At 38.4% G+C, this 15,345-nt stretch overlaps 1 protein-coding gene across 1 annotated transcript in view; it reads left to right on the top strand.

Moving 5' to 3' along the window:
- rtel1 (regulator of telomere elongation helicase 1) overlaps positions 1-15,345 on the top strand; it is a 36,268-nt gene that overhangs the window by 10,267 nt on the left and 10,656 nt on the right. The window contains exons 8-23 of the mRNA XM_015398857.1: positions 215-280; positions 2,246-2,402; positions 2,936-2,974; positions 3,064-3,139; positions 4,276-4,373; positions 4,512-4,567; positions 6,158-6,229; positions 6,409-6,490; positions 8,339-8,471; positions 8,675-8,788; positions 9,202-9,242; positions 11,168-11,253; positions 11,653-11,730; positions 12,236-12,313; positions 14,314-14,460; positions 14,541-14,656. Of these exons, the coding sequence (XP_015254343.1) occupies positions 215-280; positions 2,246-2,402; positions 2,936-2,974; positions 3,064-3,139; positions 4,276-4,373; positions 4,512-4,567; positions 6,158-6,229; positions 6,409-6,490; positions 8,339-8,471; positions 8,675-8,788; positions 9,202-9,242; positions 11,168-11,253; positions 11,653-11,730; positions 12,236-12,313; positions 14,314-14,460; positions 14,541-14,656 (1,439 nt within the window). The remainder of the gene's footprint in view (positions 1-214; positions 281-2,245; positions 2,403-2,935; positions 2,975-3,063; positions 3,140-4,275; positions 4,374-4,511; positions 4,568-6,157; positions 6,230-6,408; positions 6,491-8,338; positions 8,472-8,674; positions 8,789-9,201; positions 9,243-11,167; positions 11,254-11,652; positions 11,731-12,235; positions 12,314-14,313; positions 14,461-14,540; positions 14,657-15,345) is intronic.

The raw sequence follows: 15,345 nt of genomic DNA, 5'->3' as shown, positions 1-15,345 counted from the left end.
ATCAGGTGTGGAGGGTCACTTTTGAACCATTTCCTGGTAATGGCCTTTTTAGCTGCCACTATCAAGATTTTGAGGTCTTTCCTGCGTATCTCTTCACTCTCCAGCAAGCCCAAGTACACAATACGTGGGTCGTACATCACGGTTTTAAAGCTCAACAAAAGAACGTTTTTTTCCGGAAAGCAGTGAAGGAATGTTGTTTCTCTTTGTTCCACAGAGCCGCAGGGCGCACAATATCGAGCTGAATGGAGCTGTGGTCATTTTCGATGAAGCTCACAATGTGGTAAGATCTGTTTCCTTCTCCTGAATCTGTTGATCGATCCGGATGCTATGAATGGCGGACAAAGGAGCTTTCTCTGGAGGTCGCTCAGCAAATCCACAGTGATGATCACATTAAGCAACATGTGGTTCTAACCGTCTGAACCGTCTTGTTCTGTATGCAGACTCATCATTTAAGCTAGGATCATGTCCATGTTGACCTGAACTCATTAGCAGCTCTTTTTAGTTTAGGGCATTTTGGGTTCAATTTCTTTAGGTTCTGATGGGTCCCGGTGGTTCTAGCTTGTCCGCTTCTGTCAGGGTCAAATTTTTTTTTATGTTTACTGAGATTATCATCTTCCTTATTGATAACAGAAAAGATGATGAGGGGTTTTCTGTGCTGGTCATTTTAGCGCTTCACCTCTTCATGCACAGAATCAGAACCAGTTTAATTGGATGCGATTCTGTGCACTAACAAGGAATTTGACTTTGAATTTCGACTGTGAACCAGACAAGTTTGTTTAATTTAAATTGTTATGTATTCAGATTAGAAAGTCCAAGAGGGAAAATGCATGAACACAAACATTTGGCAGAAGAATTTCAGATAACTGTCACTAGTGCTAAAAATAATGAGAAGCTAATAGAATTTTGATGGTGTAAAATAATTTTGGATGCTTTGTCCTTTTTGTTCATTTATTCTGAATTTTAAGTTTTAATATTTTGGTAATTATTCATATTATTGTTGAGTTCTTAAAAAGAATGATTGCTATGGTCTTTTTCTTGCAAAAATTTCCCCTTAAATGTACCTGTTACTATTGATGATAAAAATGTTAAAACACGAAGGAGAAACATTATTCTGAGCAAATAAACTGAAGTTTTTCTGTCTGTGAACTTCATTCGTTTGAGGTTTAGCTTCATGTTTCCACTCTTTAGGCTTTTCTGTTCTCCAGCAGATTTAACTTGTTACCAGTTTGACTGGTTTACTGGAGCAGTGCCATCATGTAGTTGAGTGTCTCTTTAAATAGTGGTTATTATTCCACTGAAAGTTGTGGAAGGGACCTTTAGGGAAAAGTTAGGCGCTTCAGCTCATCCAGTTAGTCTGTTTCAGCTTAGCTTGGCTGCTCTGATCGTTTTAATAGGGTTTGCAGCAAATGCTACATTATTTCACAGCAGCGTTTGATCTTTTATGCTAGTGATTCCCAACCGAGGGCACGCCTACCCCTAGTGGTCCACGAGTGCATTACAGGAAAATATTTTTATATATTTATTTTATATATTTTTTTATATATATATTTCTTAGGTAGTTAAAATAAAATAGGGCTGTCATCTGTTTTGCTTTGTGAGGACCCAATTTGTCAACCAAAAAGTAAGTTTTCTAATATGTTTGAGTTCACTAAAACGAGGTAGAAGAACAGCCTAGAAGGAAAGAACAGCCTGGGATCAGCTGTTTTCCTCACTGAGCTATAGGAGCTCATCAAAGCATTTTAGGTGTCTTTATGAATACAGAGTAACACTAATTCACTCAGTCTGAATATATTTTTTTTATTCAGTATATTTTGTTCCAAATTCCTCAAGTTTATATGTAATTATGGGGGAGTTACTCAGAGGAATTTTTGTTATTATTTCAGTTTCTTATTAACTTCCAGGTAACACATTTCTGTTGTTTTTTTAATTTGCGATGGAAAGCATAAAATGCCAAAGAATTAAATGCTCAGATTAAGTCATTTTTTTATTTTATAGTCAGTTATTGTACGTTCCACTTTTGGACAATCATCAACACCTTTGACTGAGAGAGGGACTCATGGTAAGACAAAATGCTCGATGCTACAGACAGTGATGGTTTATAGCCGTTGACTTGTATCTTTAGAGACGGTGTAACCAGATGTTCTGCCTGCAGAAACTATTAGATAAAATAAAAAAAGATGACAAATTGAATGCTTCACCAAACAAGCGGAGTAAGTTATGGGCTTTTTCTCTCTGATCTCTGCAGGAGAAGACGTGTGAAGAATCAACATCCTTTGACTTGACTCCGTATGACGTTGCATCTGCCATTACGGCCGTAGACCGGCTCCTGACGGAGGAGGCTAACGAAGTCAGCCAAGGAGGCTCCATCAATGAAGATTTCAACGTAGAGTCCCTGAGCTCAGGTCAGACCTCTGATGGTTCTCTGGCTCACTGACAGAACTAGTGTAACATCGGTGCTAAAGACAGGGTCTGTTTGCAGAATTTTGCTACTGTTAATTTTCTGGATTATTTGTTTATTAAAACAATAATTCCTCACATGACCTTAACATTTTGGCAGATTATATTTGGGTTCTTTATTTCCCATGAATTCACACACTTATTGATGGTTTTCCCACTCTGACAGAATTGTCTCTGTAATGTGCCTTAGTATGTTGTGAACTGACAGTATTTAAATAACCTGAACTGAATTGAATATTAACATCTCTTATTTTTATTTTTCCAGCAAGATTTTTCATCTGAAAAGTATTTTTTATGCCTTTAATTATTAAAATGTTTTATCTCTATGGTGTAGAAAATGACATCAAGTGTTAAATATTTTTCTGGGTATCGATACGAGCCTTTCCTAGTGTCTCATATCTTCTTTTTCAATTATGGATCTGGATTGGGAATAGATAAAAAGGTAAACATTTTCTTTTCATTTCTATCTTTTTTTCAGGCTCAAAATTAAACATAACCACTATTGCTAAAATCAAACGTGAGTATTCCTTCTGAGCAACATTATTTATCAAAATATAGGATCATGTTTTATTATTAATAAGTGAGATGTTCTGTCTGCTTGAACAGAAATTCTGCTGGATCTGGAAGCTGCCATCGATTCATATGACGTTCCAAGTGAAAAAGGCATCACCAAACCTGGAATGTACGTTTTACAACATAATCTGCTCAATATTATTTTAATTCTATCAAAGGAGCAGAGCCTTTAAAAAATGCATTCCTTCATATTTTGTTCCAAAGAGGCAGATTGTCCTGTCTGCTTTTAGTGGATCTGCCCTCCAGTGGTTGTCATGAGGTTTTAGTCATTTTTTAAAAGGTCTTAAAATGTGCAGTTTGCATTTAGAAAATAATATTATAGACATTGGTGATAAAAATTAGCATGTTTGCCCAAACACCTCAAACAACACATTGGCTTTATCCCTGTGTGTTTCACTGTCCATATTTGATATATGAATGAATAATAACAGGTAAAAAAGTAGATTTCAGAAAGCTTTCCTTATAAATAAAATCACATTTTCTGTTTGTTAGAAGGTTTTTTTTTTAATGTTCTAAGACTAATAACCGGAATTATTAGAAGTAGTTTAGGAACGAGTCGAGGCTTGTAAACAGTGCAGTAAGTGAATGACTAGAGAGGAGTTAACTCTGATTGTGAATTTTCATTCTGTGATGGCGCTCATAACCTACATTTTATTCTATAAGGATTCCATTAGAACATGACTGTTTGTGGCGGTGTTCTGTCAGATTAGCATACACCATCAGACCAGCATACCTATAGTCAATATGCATGTGCAAGACGTCAGATTTGCATTTATCCCTTTGGTTTTGTATGAAAAATAGACTTTAAACTACCTTGACCGGCGTGTGTCCCTTTAGTTATGTATAAAGAAGCAATTTAAGGTCAGATCGCCATAAGCTTCAAAAAACACCAAAAACTAAGTACTTAAATAGTTTTTTTCTTGCAAAACTAAAGGGATACACTAAAAGGATAAACTAGGACTATGGGTATGCTGGTCTGACAGAACCAGGGCCCCAAAGTCTCCTGTTGGTGATAATCAGTCAACACAAACCTCTCTTACTGTCGGTTAAAGTCAATGAAACTGCTTTCTCCCACTGTTTTGCTCGTTCTGATGATCAGCATATGTTCTATTCATAAAGGCATGCTCATTAAATGCAATGCCTTCTAATTTAATTATTTAATATGAACTAAACCCTTAGTAGATCACACCCTACAAAACTGCGTTAGACTAAGCACAGACGTGTGTGTGTCCTTCTTTCTGTCAGCTTCATCTATGAGCTGCTGGAGAAAGCATATCTGACCGAACACACCAAGACAGACGTCCTCGAAGCTCTGGAGCAGATCATCGGACACTTTGCCGGAAGTAAATATGACCAAATATTCTCATTTTGTTGCTTTATCTGCTTTGGACTTTGTTGTATTTCTGGGCTTTAACGTATAATTTGAATAAGTTATATTTGTGCCATTACCTTTTTTTAACCATCCGTATGTTTTTCACCAGAGCCAGGAATATTTCTCAGTACAGCGGGGCTACAGAAGCTGGTTGATATTATTCAGGTGAGATGCACGAAGGAGTCAATGGAAAATATGGAGGACAAGAATGGTCATTTAAAAAAAAAAATTAAAAAAAATGAAACGTCTTTCAATGTATTATTTGAATCATATGATTAGAGAACCAATTTCAATAGTTTTGTATTTGTAAATCCCTTTATTGTCACACAATAGGGAAATTCACTCTGCATTTAACCCATCCCCTTTGGGGAGCAGTGGGCTGCCATTGTGTGGCACCCAGGGAGCAGTGTGGGGTTAAGGGTCTTGCTCAGTGACCCAGATTGGAGGCAGTGGGGATCGAACCGGGTACTTGCAACCTTCTCAGAGCACAAGCTCACTGCTCTACCCACTAGGCCAATACTCCCCCTTTTTTGCACATTTTAAATTAATTATTAGAGAAATTTTTACTTTTTAATACTTTTTTTTTTTATCTATCATTAAATACTGCAATTTGAAAATGTATTCTCAAACCCTATTTTTATGTGGAGATTTAAAAGTCATAGTTTATAAATCTGATTGTACAGTAATTTACCTATCAAACATTAAAATGTAATTCTCCTATTTTCATTTTCTATTTTTATTAAATGTATGCAGTTGTTTTCCTTTTATTTTCCCCTCTCCATTTAGCTGGTGCTGGTTTGTGCAGCAATAATTTTCGTTTGTGCCTCTATCGTTTTAAAGATATAAAGAAATATCTCTAGAGGTCATCAAAGGTCAACCAGCCCCCCCATCTTCTTCAAATCAGACGAAATGGGTGTCAATTAACTCCGTTTGTGCTGGTTTGTGCAGCAATAATTTTAGTTTGTGCTGCTTTGGATTTGAAGATATTAATCAAAATGTAAAGGTCAAAAGGTCAACCAGCCCCCCCACCTTCTTCAAATTACTCAAAATTGGTGTCAAACGTTTGTGCTACGTTTGTGCTGGTTTGTGCAGCAATAATCTTCGTTTGTGCCGCTATCGTTTTAAAGATATAAAGAAATATTTCCAGAGGTCATCAAAGGTCAACCGACCCCCCCACCTTCTTCAAATCTTCAAGTCCAAAGCAGCACAAAAGGAAACTTTTTGCTGCACAAACCAGCACAAACGTTTGACGCTAATTTTGTCTGATTTGAAGAAGGTGGGGGGGCCAACTTCACTCAGGTCAAATATGTATTTTAGGCAGCTTCTTTCCAGCTAGCTGTCCAGTTTCTAATCAGTCCAATCCTCCAAACCTTGCTTCTACCATGAGGTTTTGGTCACAGCATGAAAAAATCAGAGGTTGGAAGATTTTTCTCTCTGTGTCACATAGGAAGCCTACCTTCTCTGTTCCACTGATTAAAACTATTTTTTTTCTAAAAGGCAATGAATGAAGCGCTGCTCACAATGGGGGATTCCTCTTCCTGCTCAGATTAGCAATATTTTTCAATTTCTCTTATAAAGAATGAAGACGCTTATTGTTTTTGGTCCCAGTAACTTGTCTTTAAGCTCCCATTTCTCGTCACCCCTCTTATCTAATCCGCTTCTTTTAATCATGTCGCTGACATGCTGTCTGTGTGCGATTATCCTACAGTTTACTGTAGAGCAGCAGTGACTTTTCTTTCTGTTCTGGTCTTTTAGTTGGTATTCGTGGGAGAAAGCTCTGATAAGGACAAACAAAAGCAGAGGGAGTTCAACACCGCCCATTTCAAGGTCTGTTCATAACAAACCAACATCTGCTTTTTTTCAACATGTCATTTTTATTTATTTCTTTCTACACTAATCATACTCATGTAATATCTTAAAACTGATGGACGATTCCTTTCAGTTTATTTGAGTCCTGTTATTGCTAAGCCTAATCTTAAGCTAACATTTGGTGTGATGGTCTTTAGGTTCACATCCACCGTGATAACAGCTTCCAGAAAAAAAAACAGACCTCTGATTTGTGGTCTGCATCGTCATCAAAAAAACAAGGTACTCATAAAAAAACCGTCAATTTATGTTCATGATCCTAACTGATGCTTTTTATTTTTTAACAATTAAAATGTTTGAACTTTTTGAAGGGGATCATCAATCATGTTCCAGGGTGTTTTAGTTCTGCTGATGCTGTGTGTCTATAGGTTAAATGTCCCCCAGGTTCTTTGTTTTTTTTTTTCCTTTTTTAAGCCAAAAATAGAAATCAGTCTGTAGCATAAGCAGAAATCACCAGGGAGGGTCTGGACACCCAAACATGGAAAAAAAACGGATCTAAAACTGCAATGCGTGTTGGAGGGGAGCACCGACCGATGGTCTCTAGTAGCTGCTTCAGTCTAAAAACCCATCACACATTCAGTTTCCTTTGCATTTGGAATCTAACAGATCACACCGATTTTAATTTGTAATAAACAGTTCTTGTGTTGTTTTGCGATCATAAACTCAGACCCCATTTTGTTCACCTTATCATTTGATTGAATCTTGTGACAGGCTGCCATGAAGCCAGAAAACTCTGAAATAGCTACATTTGTGTGACGGGTCTGAACTTTTTTATTGAAGGCAACAAAAGTTTCTGTAATATTTAACCCTAAAAGTAAAAAAACAAACAAAAAAACCTCCACATTTTTAGAAGAGTTTGAAGCGGGAGGGAGGGACTGAATGTGGGGCAGAGCAGGGGAAACCAGATGGAGGAAGAGAGACACAAAGAGCAAAGGTTTAAGCTAAACTCCAAAGAACATCTTTAAAAGTCTGGAAACCATCTATTGAAGATTTATTTGAAATATCAAAAGAAGTTCTGGCTGCTTGGTGGAAAATAAGTAACACAAGACTTGAAACCATTTATCCCTTTCCCACTGGCCGAAAGACCCGTTTAAACCCGGGAACAATCGGCTTTTAGTGGCAGTGGGAAAAGCTCAGTGACGCGTGTCTAACCAGGTCAAACCACTCAGCAAGCAACCTGCTTTAAAATTGCCTCGGCTCTGATCAGCATGCTGTTGGAACGCCAGAGCTGGTTGACCCACCAAATTACGTGGTACCATTAAACGCAATGCACCAAGCCAGTCGAGTCTGATCTAACAAGCCGAAATGACTCTCTTTACATTCAATAAACATGGAGCAGCCCTGGTGAGAGGGATTTGGACAGATAAAACAGCGAAAAAAAATTTTTTATTTTATTTTTTTTATTTACTTTATTTCCACTTTATTTTCATTTCTTACTATAATTTTTTATTATTATTGTTGCTATTTCTTTAATGCCTTGACATCACTGGGTGGGTAGGGTGGAAATGAGGGCAGGGGCTGGGGAGTGTAGACATGGGTGGGGAGGAAGGGTGGTTCTATTATTGATTACACAAATTTATATACACTTTACAAAATTTTTACTACTTGTGGTTGGTGCACTTGTTCCTCCTCTAGTGTACAAAATGCAGAAAAAACAATAAAAAAATTGATCACAAAAAAAAACGGCAAAACAATAAAGGACACTGACTACGCCCTGACTTCCTTGCATGTTGCTCTCCATTGTTTACTGTCCTGATTTCTGTCGCACTGGTGACATCATCAACGCTAATCCTGCCTGATAGTGTCACTAGACTCTCAGCCACAGGGAAACAGAGACCATGCAGCTGCGAGTGAGGGGTTAGCATTTATTGCCAGTGTGAAGGGAGCTAAATGCTAATTGTTATCGGGTCGACTCATGTTTGAAAAACACATTAACCCGCTATTTTCAATGGGGAAAAAGGCTTTGTGTGCTTCAGTTTGCTGTTAGCGTCTTTCTCTTAGCTGTCTATGGTATGAATGAACTTATGTGAATCACATGAAATGAAGGAACCGCTTCTGTCTGTGCTGTAGGCAACATCCTGAGTTACTGGTGCTTCTCCCCTGGATTCAGCATGCAGGATCTAAAGAAACAAGGTGTTCGCTGCATTATTCTAACCAGCGGTACCCTCTCCCCTCTGACCTCCTTCACCTCAGAGATGCAGATGTAAGATTCCTGTCAGCAAACTTTAGTGGCTTAAGATGTAAAATAACCAGAGGTGAAATGATTTTTAGACCATTTCAGCTAAATACTGGAACCAAAACCGTTTGATTTCTATGAACAGTTCAAGTACTGTTTGGTTTCACGTCGTCTCAACAGCTGTTTGACCTTTTGTCTCTGACTGATGCAGTTCTTTTCATTTGCTTCAGAAATTTTCCTGTGCTTCTTGAAAATGGTCATGTGATCGACCGGGACCAGATCTTTGTGAGTGTTGTTGACCGAGGCCCTGATGGAGTTTTTCTGAGTTCAGCATTTGATCGAAGGTAAACTTTCTCCTCATGGGCACGTCTTATTTACATTGTTCTCTCCTGTTCTTCTCACAGGGGTTAAAATATTCCGGGCCAGTTTAAATATCTCAAGAAATGCTAGCATTTATCTCAATAGAAACACTCCAGTAAGGAGCTGTTTCCACCAATTGTTGATGTTAAGGGGGCTGAAGAGGGGCTAAAATTTTATTTAACTCATAATGACTTTATTAATTTATTAAAGGGAAATTAAATGTTGCAGTAACTACAAATCAAGTTAATAAATTAGGAAAAAGCAAGAATTATATTCTTAAGATGATGAATTATTAGAAATTATTTACAAAATAATTAAATTCCTCTGTTTTTTTTCACCCATTCATTAAACCCGTGCATGTGTTATGTTATGTTGATGTTGGTCTTCTCTTTGGAAGGTTTGACCCTGATAACATGGCATCTTTAGGGAACACGGTGGGTGAGTAACAGCTTCCTACATGGTTCCTCTTTACACATTTATTTCTCCTCTAACTGAAGCATCACGAATGCTGCTGCTGTTCAAAGATGAATCTTCATTCTGACTCATTCAGGTCTATAGAAGGTTTTAAATCTGATCTTAAAGTAGACAGGGCCTTAAACTGGTGGTTGGTTCCACAGGAGAGGAGCCTGATAAATAAAGATCTGTCTCCCACTCCACAGTTAGAACCACCCGGAGTCCTCAGTCTGAGAACAAAGTGTCGTTTTAGGAACAATTGGTTAAGATGAAGTTTGGTCATTTAAAACTTCAATCGGTTTATTTATATAGCTCCAATTCACAACACATATCATCTCAGGGCACTTTACAGAAACAATTCAAACCGATCATAATCAGATTGGTTCAATGTTTTCTATCTAAGGAAAATCAGCTGATTGCATCAAAACCTTGACTCGAAGGCAATCCCTCACATCAAGCCTGCATGTAGCAACAGTGGAGAGGAAAAACTCCATTTTAACAGGAAGAAAACTGGAGCAGAACCAAGCACAGTATGAGTGGCCATCTGCTGAGGCCGACCGGGGTTCGAGGAGACAAAAGAAGAGAAGCAGAGATAAAAAGGAACTTGTCAACCTGCTCCACAGGCGGCCCCGTCCAGGAAACACACAGCCAGGAAGACGAGCTCCGAGCCAGCTCCCATGTCAGAGGATGAAGAGAGCACATCCAGCCAGTCACAGTCAGAGAAACAGGACTACACTGAAAAATAGACCGATCTCCAACATCTATAAACAAAGGTGTTGATGGAAGCAGCACAGCTGATATTTCTCTCCAGGATGGAGTCACAGCCAAGCAGGAACAGACCAGATTAAGCTACTAAGACTGAACTGTAAAGTGCCTTGAGATGTCATCTTTGAGATGTCATCACAATTTGTTCAACCTTGGTCGCCTGTAAAGTGCCTTGAGATGACTTGTGTTGTGAATTGGCGCCATATAAATAAACTGAATTGAAATTGAATTGAATTAAGAGAAAAAGCAGAGAGAGCAGACTGTTAGAAATTAAGCTAAGAAATACTGCAGAAGGAAGAATGAAGCAGAATGATGAAAAGGGGTCCCTATGTGTCCTTCAGCAGTCTGGTAGTTGGTTCCACAGGATCTGCCTCCGATTCTAATTTTAGAAATTCTAGGAACCACTAGTAAACCTGCAGATTGAGAGCGAAGTGTTCTGTTAGGAACATAAGGAACAATCAGATCTCTGATATAAGATGGAGCTTGGCCATTTAAGGCTTTATATGTGAGGAGGAGGACTTTAAATTTTATTCTGGATTTAACAGGAAGCCAATGAAGAGAAGCCAGGAAAGGAGAGATATGATCTCTGTTTTTAACTTTCATAAGAACTCTGACAACAGTTTTAGATTTTCTTCTGCATTGAGTTAATGAACCAGTGTGGTAGAACATAGGTCAGCTGGAGCAGGCAAATTTAATCATACAGAAACCAGAATCTATCAGATAGATCTGATCTGAACCAGCCTGTCACTGCTTTGTCTGAGCCTGTCTAGATGTTCCTGGATCCAGCAGACCAAGGTGGTCCATTAGTTTGCCCTTATTCTGTTCCTCTTCATTTCTACAGTTTGTTTTCTGTAGGAAGTTTCTTTCCTCTTCTTGTGAATCATTTCTTCAGTCCGATCTTCTCAGCTGCCTGGGTTATGTTTATCTGAGAAGAACAATCAGAAACAAATTATGTTCTTTATTAATTTCTCTTTTCTTTTATGTTTTATTTCTTCAGAAATCAATATTGTCATCCAATATCCACCGTTATGTAGTGATAGTTGACATCAAGGCTGAAAGGTTTAGGAAATATTGATTAGAAATGCAGATAAAGATGTTATTTCCGTCTGATTCTCTGTTTAATGTTTTCTCTGTTTTGTTCTCAGCTAACCTCAGTCGTGTGGTTCCTCATGGCCTCTTAGTGTTTTTTCCTTCCTTCCCTTTGATGGAAAAAACTCTGGAGTTTTGGAGAGTGAGTCAAAAGTCTCCTGGTAGAAAACTTTTTTTTTTTTTTTTTTTTTGCTCCAAAGCTATTGGATTAATTATTTATAGTTAAACAGGATTTTGTTTCCGCACACCAGGGGCACCAGATGTGTATCAGAATATCTGGTTCTAATCTTTTCTATCAAGCCACTTGATGCCAGTAGCCTCTGGTCGGTGCCTAGTGGGTCAGAACCCGGCCTTCCTTTTCAGGTCGGTTCTGTTCAGAAACATCAACACTGATCAGCTGAAGGTCAGCAGTCTCCCGGCCTTCATCACTTCTGTGTGCGGAGGAGCCAAGTGATGCCTGTTCATCCACGAGATTCCCCACGGTGCCCCTGGTGTGTTGGCGTGCTAAACATTTTGGTTCTGATTGGGTTTTCCTCTCCAGGCTAACGGACACGCCAACCGCATCGAGAACATGAAGCCCATGTTTGTTGAACCCAAAGGGAAGGGAACCTTTAATGAGGTGAATACGGTTTTCATTGAATGCTGCATAAACAATGAATAATAATAATAATTCAACTCTATTGATCTGACATTGGAGAAATTTACCTGTGCAGGATTTCAAGCCTGAGGTTGTGATACCTCAGGATTTCAAGCCCTATGCCGGACCCACTAGACCGCCACTCGCCTCTTTTCTTTTCTTTTTTTTGTAGTGATGATCAACAGTGTAGTTTTTTCTATAGCTTCATGTAACAACACATGTCGTCTCAAGGCTCTTTATAGAGACAATTTGATCAGATCATAGTCAGATTGGTTAATTTATTTTTTTTTTTATCTAAGGAAAATGGGTAATATTTACCACCTCACATCAGAAATTGATCTAATTTTGATTTAAAACATTAAAGCTAACTATCATTTGCTAACCAGTCCTGCCATTAAGGCTTTAGAGACTCAATGTTCTGAGTTTCTGTGCTCTGAGGTCCTCAGTGGTTCCTCTGCTAAATGATCCTGATTCTGTGTGTTTAAAGGTTATTGATGGCTATTATACCAAAGTGAATGATCCAGCATCAAAAGGAGGAAGCTTCTTCGCTGTCTGTCGTGGGAAGGTGAGCCGACAGCGAGGGCATCGTCTTCACCATCGTCTGACTGTAAAACTGTCTAATGGCAGTAATACTCAGCCTGTTTATTGTCTCAGGGGAGGAGCCGGTTTGTTCTTTAGTTTCATATCAGATTATTGAATAAATCATCAGAATTTGTTCAACCTTGGTAGCCTTCAAGCTGAGAAATGATCTTAAGAAATTCCTCTTATTTAGTATCTGAAAAATAGCTAAATATCAACATAAAACAAAATCTGAAGCTGCAGAAGGAAGCTGTGTGGTGTCTACAAACGGTAAAGAAAGAAAAGATTGCACAATTTATGAGAATCTTTTTACCAAAATCAGCAAAACAGCCTGTAAATTTAATCTCCAATGTTTGTTATTTATAACCAGCTCTAAATCGCCTAAATTGTTCTGTAGATTTTGTTTAGGTCTGATATTTATTTAGAAATAGGATTCAGAAAATCTTCATTTTTAGAAAACCTCATATCAAAAACAATTTTCTATTCTTCTCTGGAACAAACATTTTTAATTAAAGGTGTTTAGTTTTCAGGCTGATTCAACATTTTTATCCCGCTCTGAATGAAAGTAGCGGTGCAGCAGTAGCCCCTTTCCCCTCATTGGTTTATGGTGTTTTTAAAAACTTAAACTAGGAACTGAAAGATCAATATTTTAACGGGTAGCCGAAAATCACAATATATCTCCAAATAAAACATCAATTAGATGTGATCGTACAGTAAAGTTCTACCATGGCTACCAGGCTAACATGTTAACAGTATGTTAGCCTGGAAAGGATCAGGTGGAGCCCTATGTCAAAGGTGGCAACAGTTTAAAACCAATCAGAGGTGATGATATAAAACAATTTATAAAAATAGGGTAAAAGCCACGTCTGTAGGTAAGACCAGGAAGTTTTAGAGGCGGTGAAAGACACACACAGAAACACTGATCTATGAGAGGATGCTTTGAATTTTACTTGTTTTACTTATTCATAAGGTCAGTACATCTCTGCAGTACAACGACAATAATCCAACTCAATTACTGTGTTTTTTTTAATGCTTTTTTGTACTATATACACTTTTTATATTGTCTGTCATATTTGTATTTTTAATTGCATCTCGCTTTAACTCTTTGTACTCTACATAAGCTACTGGAACCAGAATTTCCCTGAAGGAGTAATCCCAAGGATTAGGGGTGCACCGATAAATCGGCTGGCCGATCGATCGGCCCCGATTTCCTTAATTTAGGGTGATTGGTGATCGGCCGATATAATACATATGAAACCGATCTTAACCACCGATCTATTTACCTCTGCGAGTGTCTTAAGATCAGTTGCTATTCCATATTTTTTCCGATCTTTTGTTGAAGTTTTGTTTTTTGAAATGTAAAAAATCAAAAGACCAATGTTGTAGTCTTAAGTTTGTTTTATTTAATTAATATTTATTATTTAATTTATTTCTATGTCAAGGCTCTACCTCATGGGCAGTTAAAACGAGTTTATAGTGGTTCAAGGCTATTGTTCAAGGGCATGTTTTTCAAGAAAAGATTATAACATTGAAAGTGAATTGCGATCTTGTAACACAGTGTTGGTTATAGCAAAAAATAATAAAATCGGTATCAACCAAAATCGGAATCGGCAGGTCAGACTTTTTAAAGATTGGTGATCGGAAATCGGCCAGAAAACTGCAATCGGTGCACCCCTACCAAGGATAAATAAAGTTGTAAATAATATAAGTCTAATAACAGTAGTAGCTTCTTCCAGTAGAGAAACGGTTAAACTGATGAACTTTGCCATTATTCAAAGCTGATTTTACGCCCAGAGATTTTATAGCACTGGAATAAATATATTCATTAATATTGACATAAATAACTATCTTCTGATATTTTTGTTCTGCTTTTTTTCCTTTTTTTTTTAGGCCAGTGAAGGTTTGGATTTTGCTGACACCTTTGGTCGCGGCGTCATCATCACCGGCCTGCCATTTCCTCCCAAGTTTGACCCCAGANTTTTTTAGGCCAGTGAAGGTTTGGATTTTGCTGACACCTTTGGTCGCGGCGTCATCATCACCGGCCTGCCATTTCCTCCCAAGTTTGACCCCAGAGTCATCCTGAAGATGCAGTTTTTGGACGAAATGAGCCGGAAAAAAGCTCCAGGGTTAAAGGTAAGGGAAACCTGCCAGCTGAACTCCATCCAGCAAAGACAGATTAAAGACTGATTTCTTTCAACCCGCTCTTCTATCAGTACTTGTCAGGGCAGCAGTGGTACAGGCAGCAGGCCTTCAGGGCGGTGAACCAGGCCATCGGTAGAGTTATTCGCCACAGGGAGGACTATGGCGCCATCTTTCTGTGTGATCAAAGGTCAGACATAAAGCCATCAGCCACGTTATTTCTGATTCCCTGCTGATGCTCAAAGGTTGAAGGTACACCAGGTTCTTTTTTGTTCTTTCAGCTGGTTGACAGGAAGTGTTTCTACCAACATTAATCTAAAACGTAAAACCATTTCCCTCATGAGAACTGTCTTCTAGAATCACACCTGAAATAGTTTTGATCACAACAAAAACGTATGCGCCTTTCAACCATTAGCATCGTTATGTTGGGTGCTGCTGTGGTGTTGTGGCACATACTGGCTGTCGCAGGTTCCAGTTGTGGCCTTGCAGACCTTTGCTGTGTGTCTCTCCCCTTTCTTGTAACCCCTTTCCTTTCTACATACTTTCAAAAATAACAAAATAAAGGCAGCTAGAGCCTGAAAATAGTATAAAAAAAAAAAAAAGCATCATGTAAAAAACGTCTATGCCCAGCCGCTCTGTAGAGGAGCGGTTAGGCTGAGACGATTATTAAAACTGTTAAAGGAAAAGTCGGGTCAGCAAGGAATAATCACTGGATCATTATTTATACCTCAAACTTATATGTTTTCGTATTAATCACTGAGTCTGGGAGCGGCCATTTTTGCCCAAATATAGTAACACCTTACTCCTGCCATCTTCCGGCAGTGACGTCATGGTGCGGTATGCCTAGCGCCATTCTCTCAATGGGAACTACTAGACACA

This window comes from Cyprinodon variegatus, unplaced genomic scaffold, assembly GCF_000732505.1.
Source record: "Cyprinodon variegatus isolate N-32 unplaced genomic scaffold, C_variegatus-1.0 Scaffold966, whole genome shotgun sequence".
In the NCBI taxonomy this organism is placed as follows: domain Eukaryota; kingdom Metazoa; phylum Chordata; class Actinopteri; order Cyprinodontiformes; family Cyprinodontidae; genus Cyprinodon; species Cyprinodon variegatus.
Note: the sequence above shows the minus strand (reverse complement) of the source record. Positions and strands in the feature narration are given on the sequence as shown.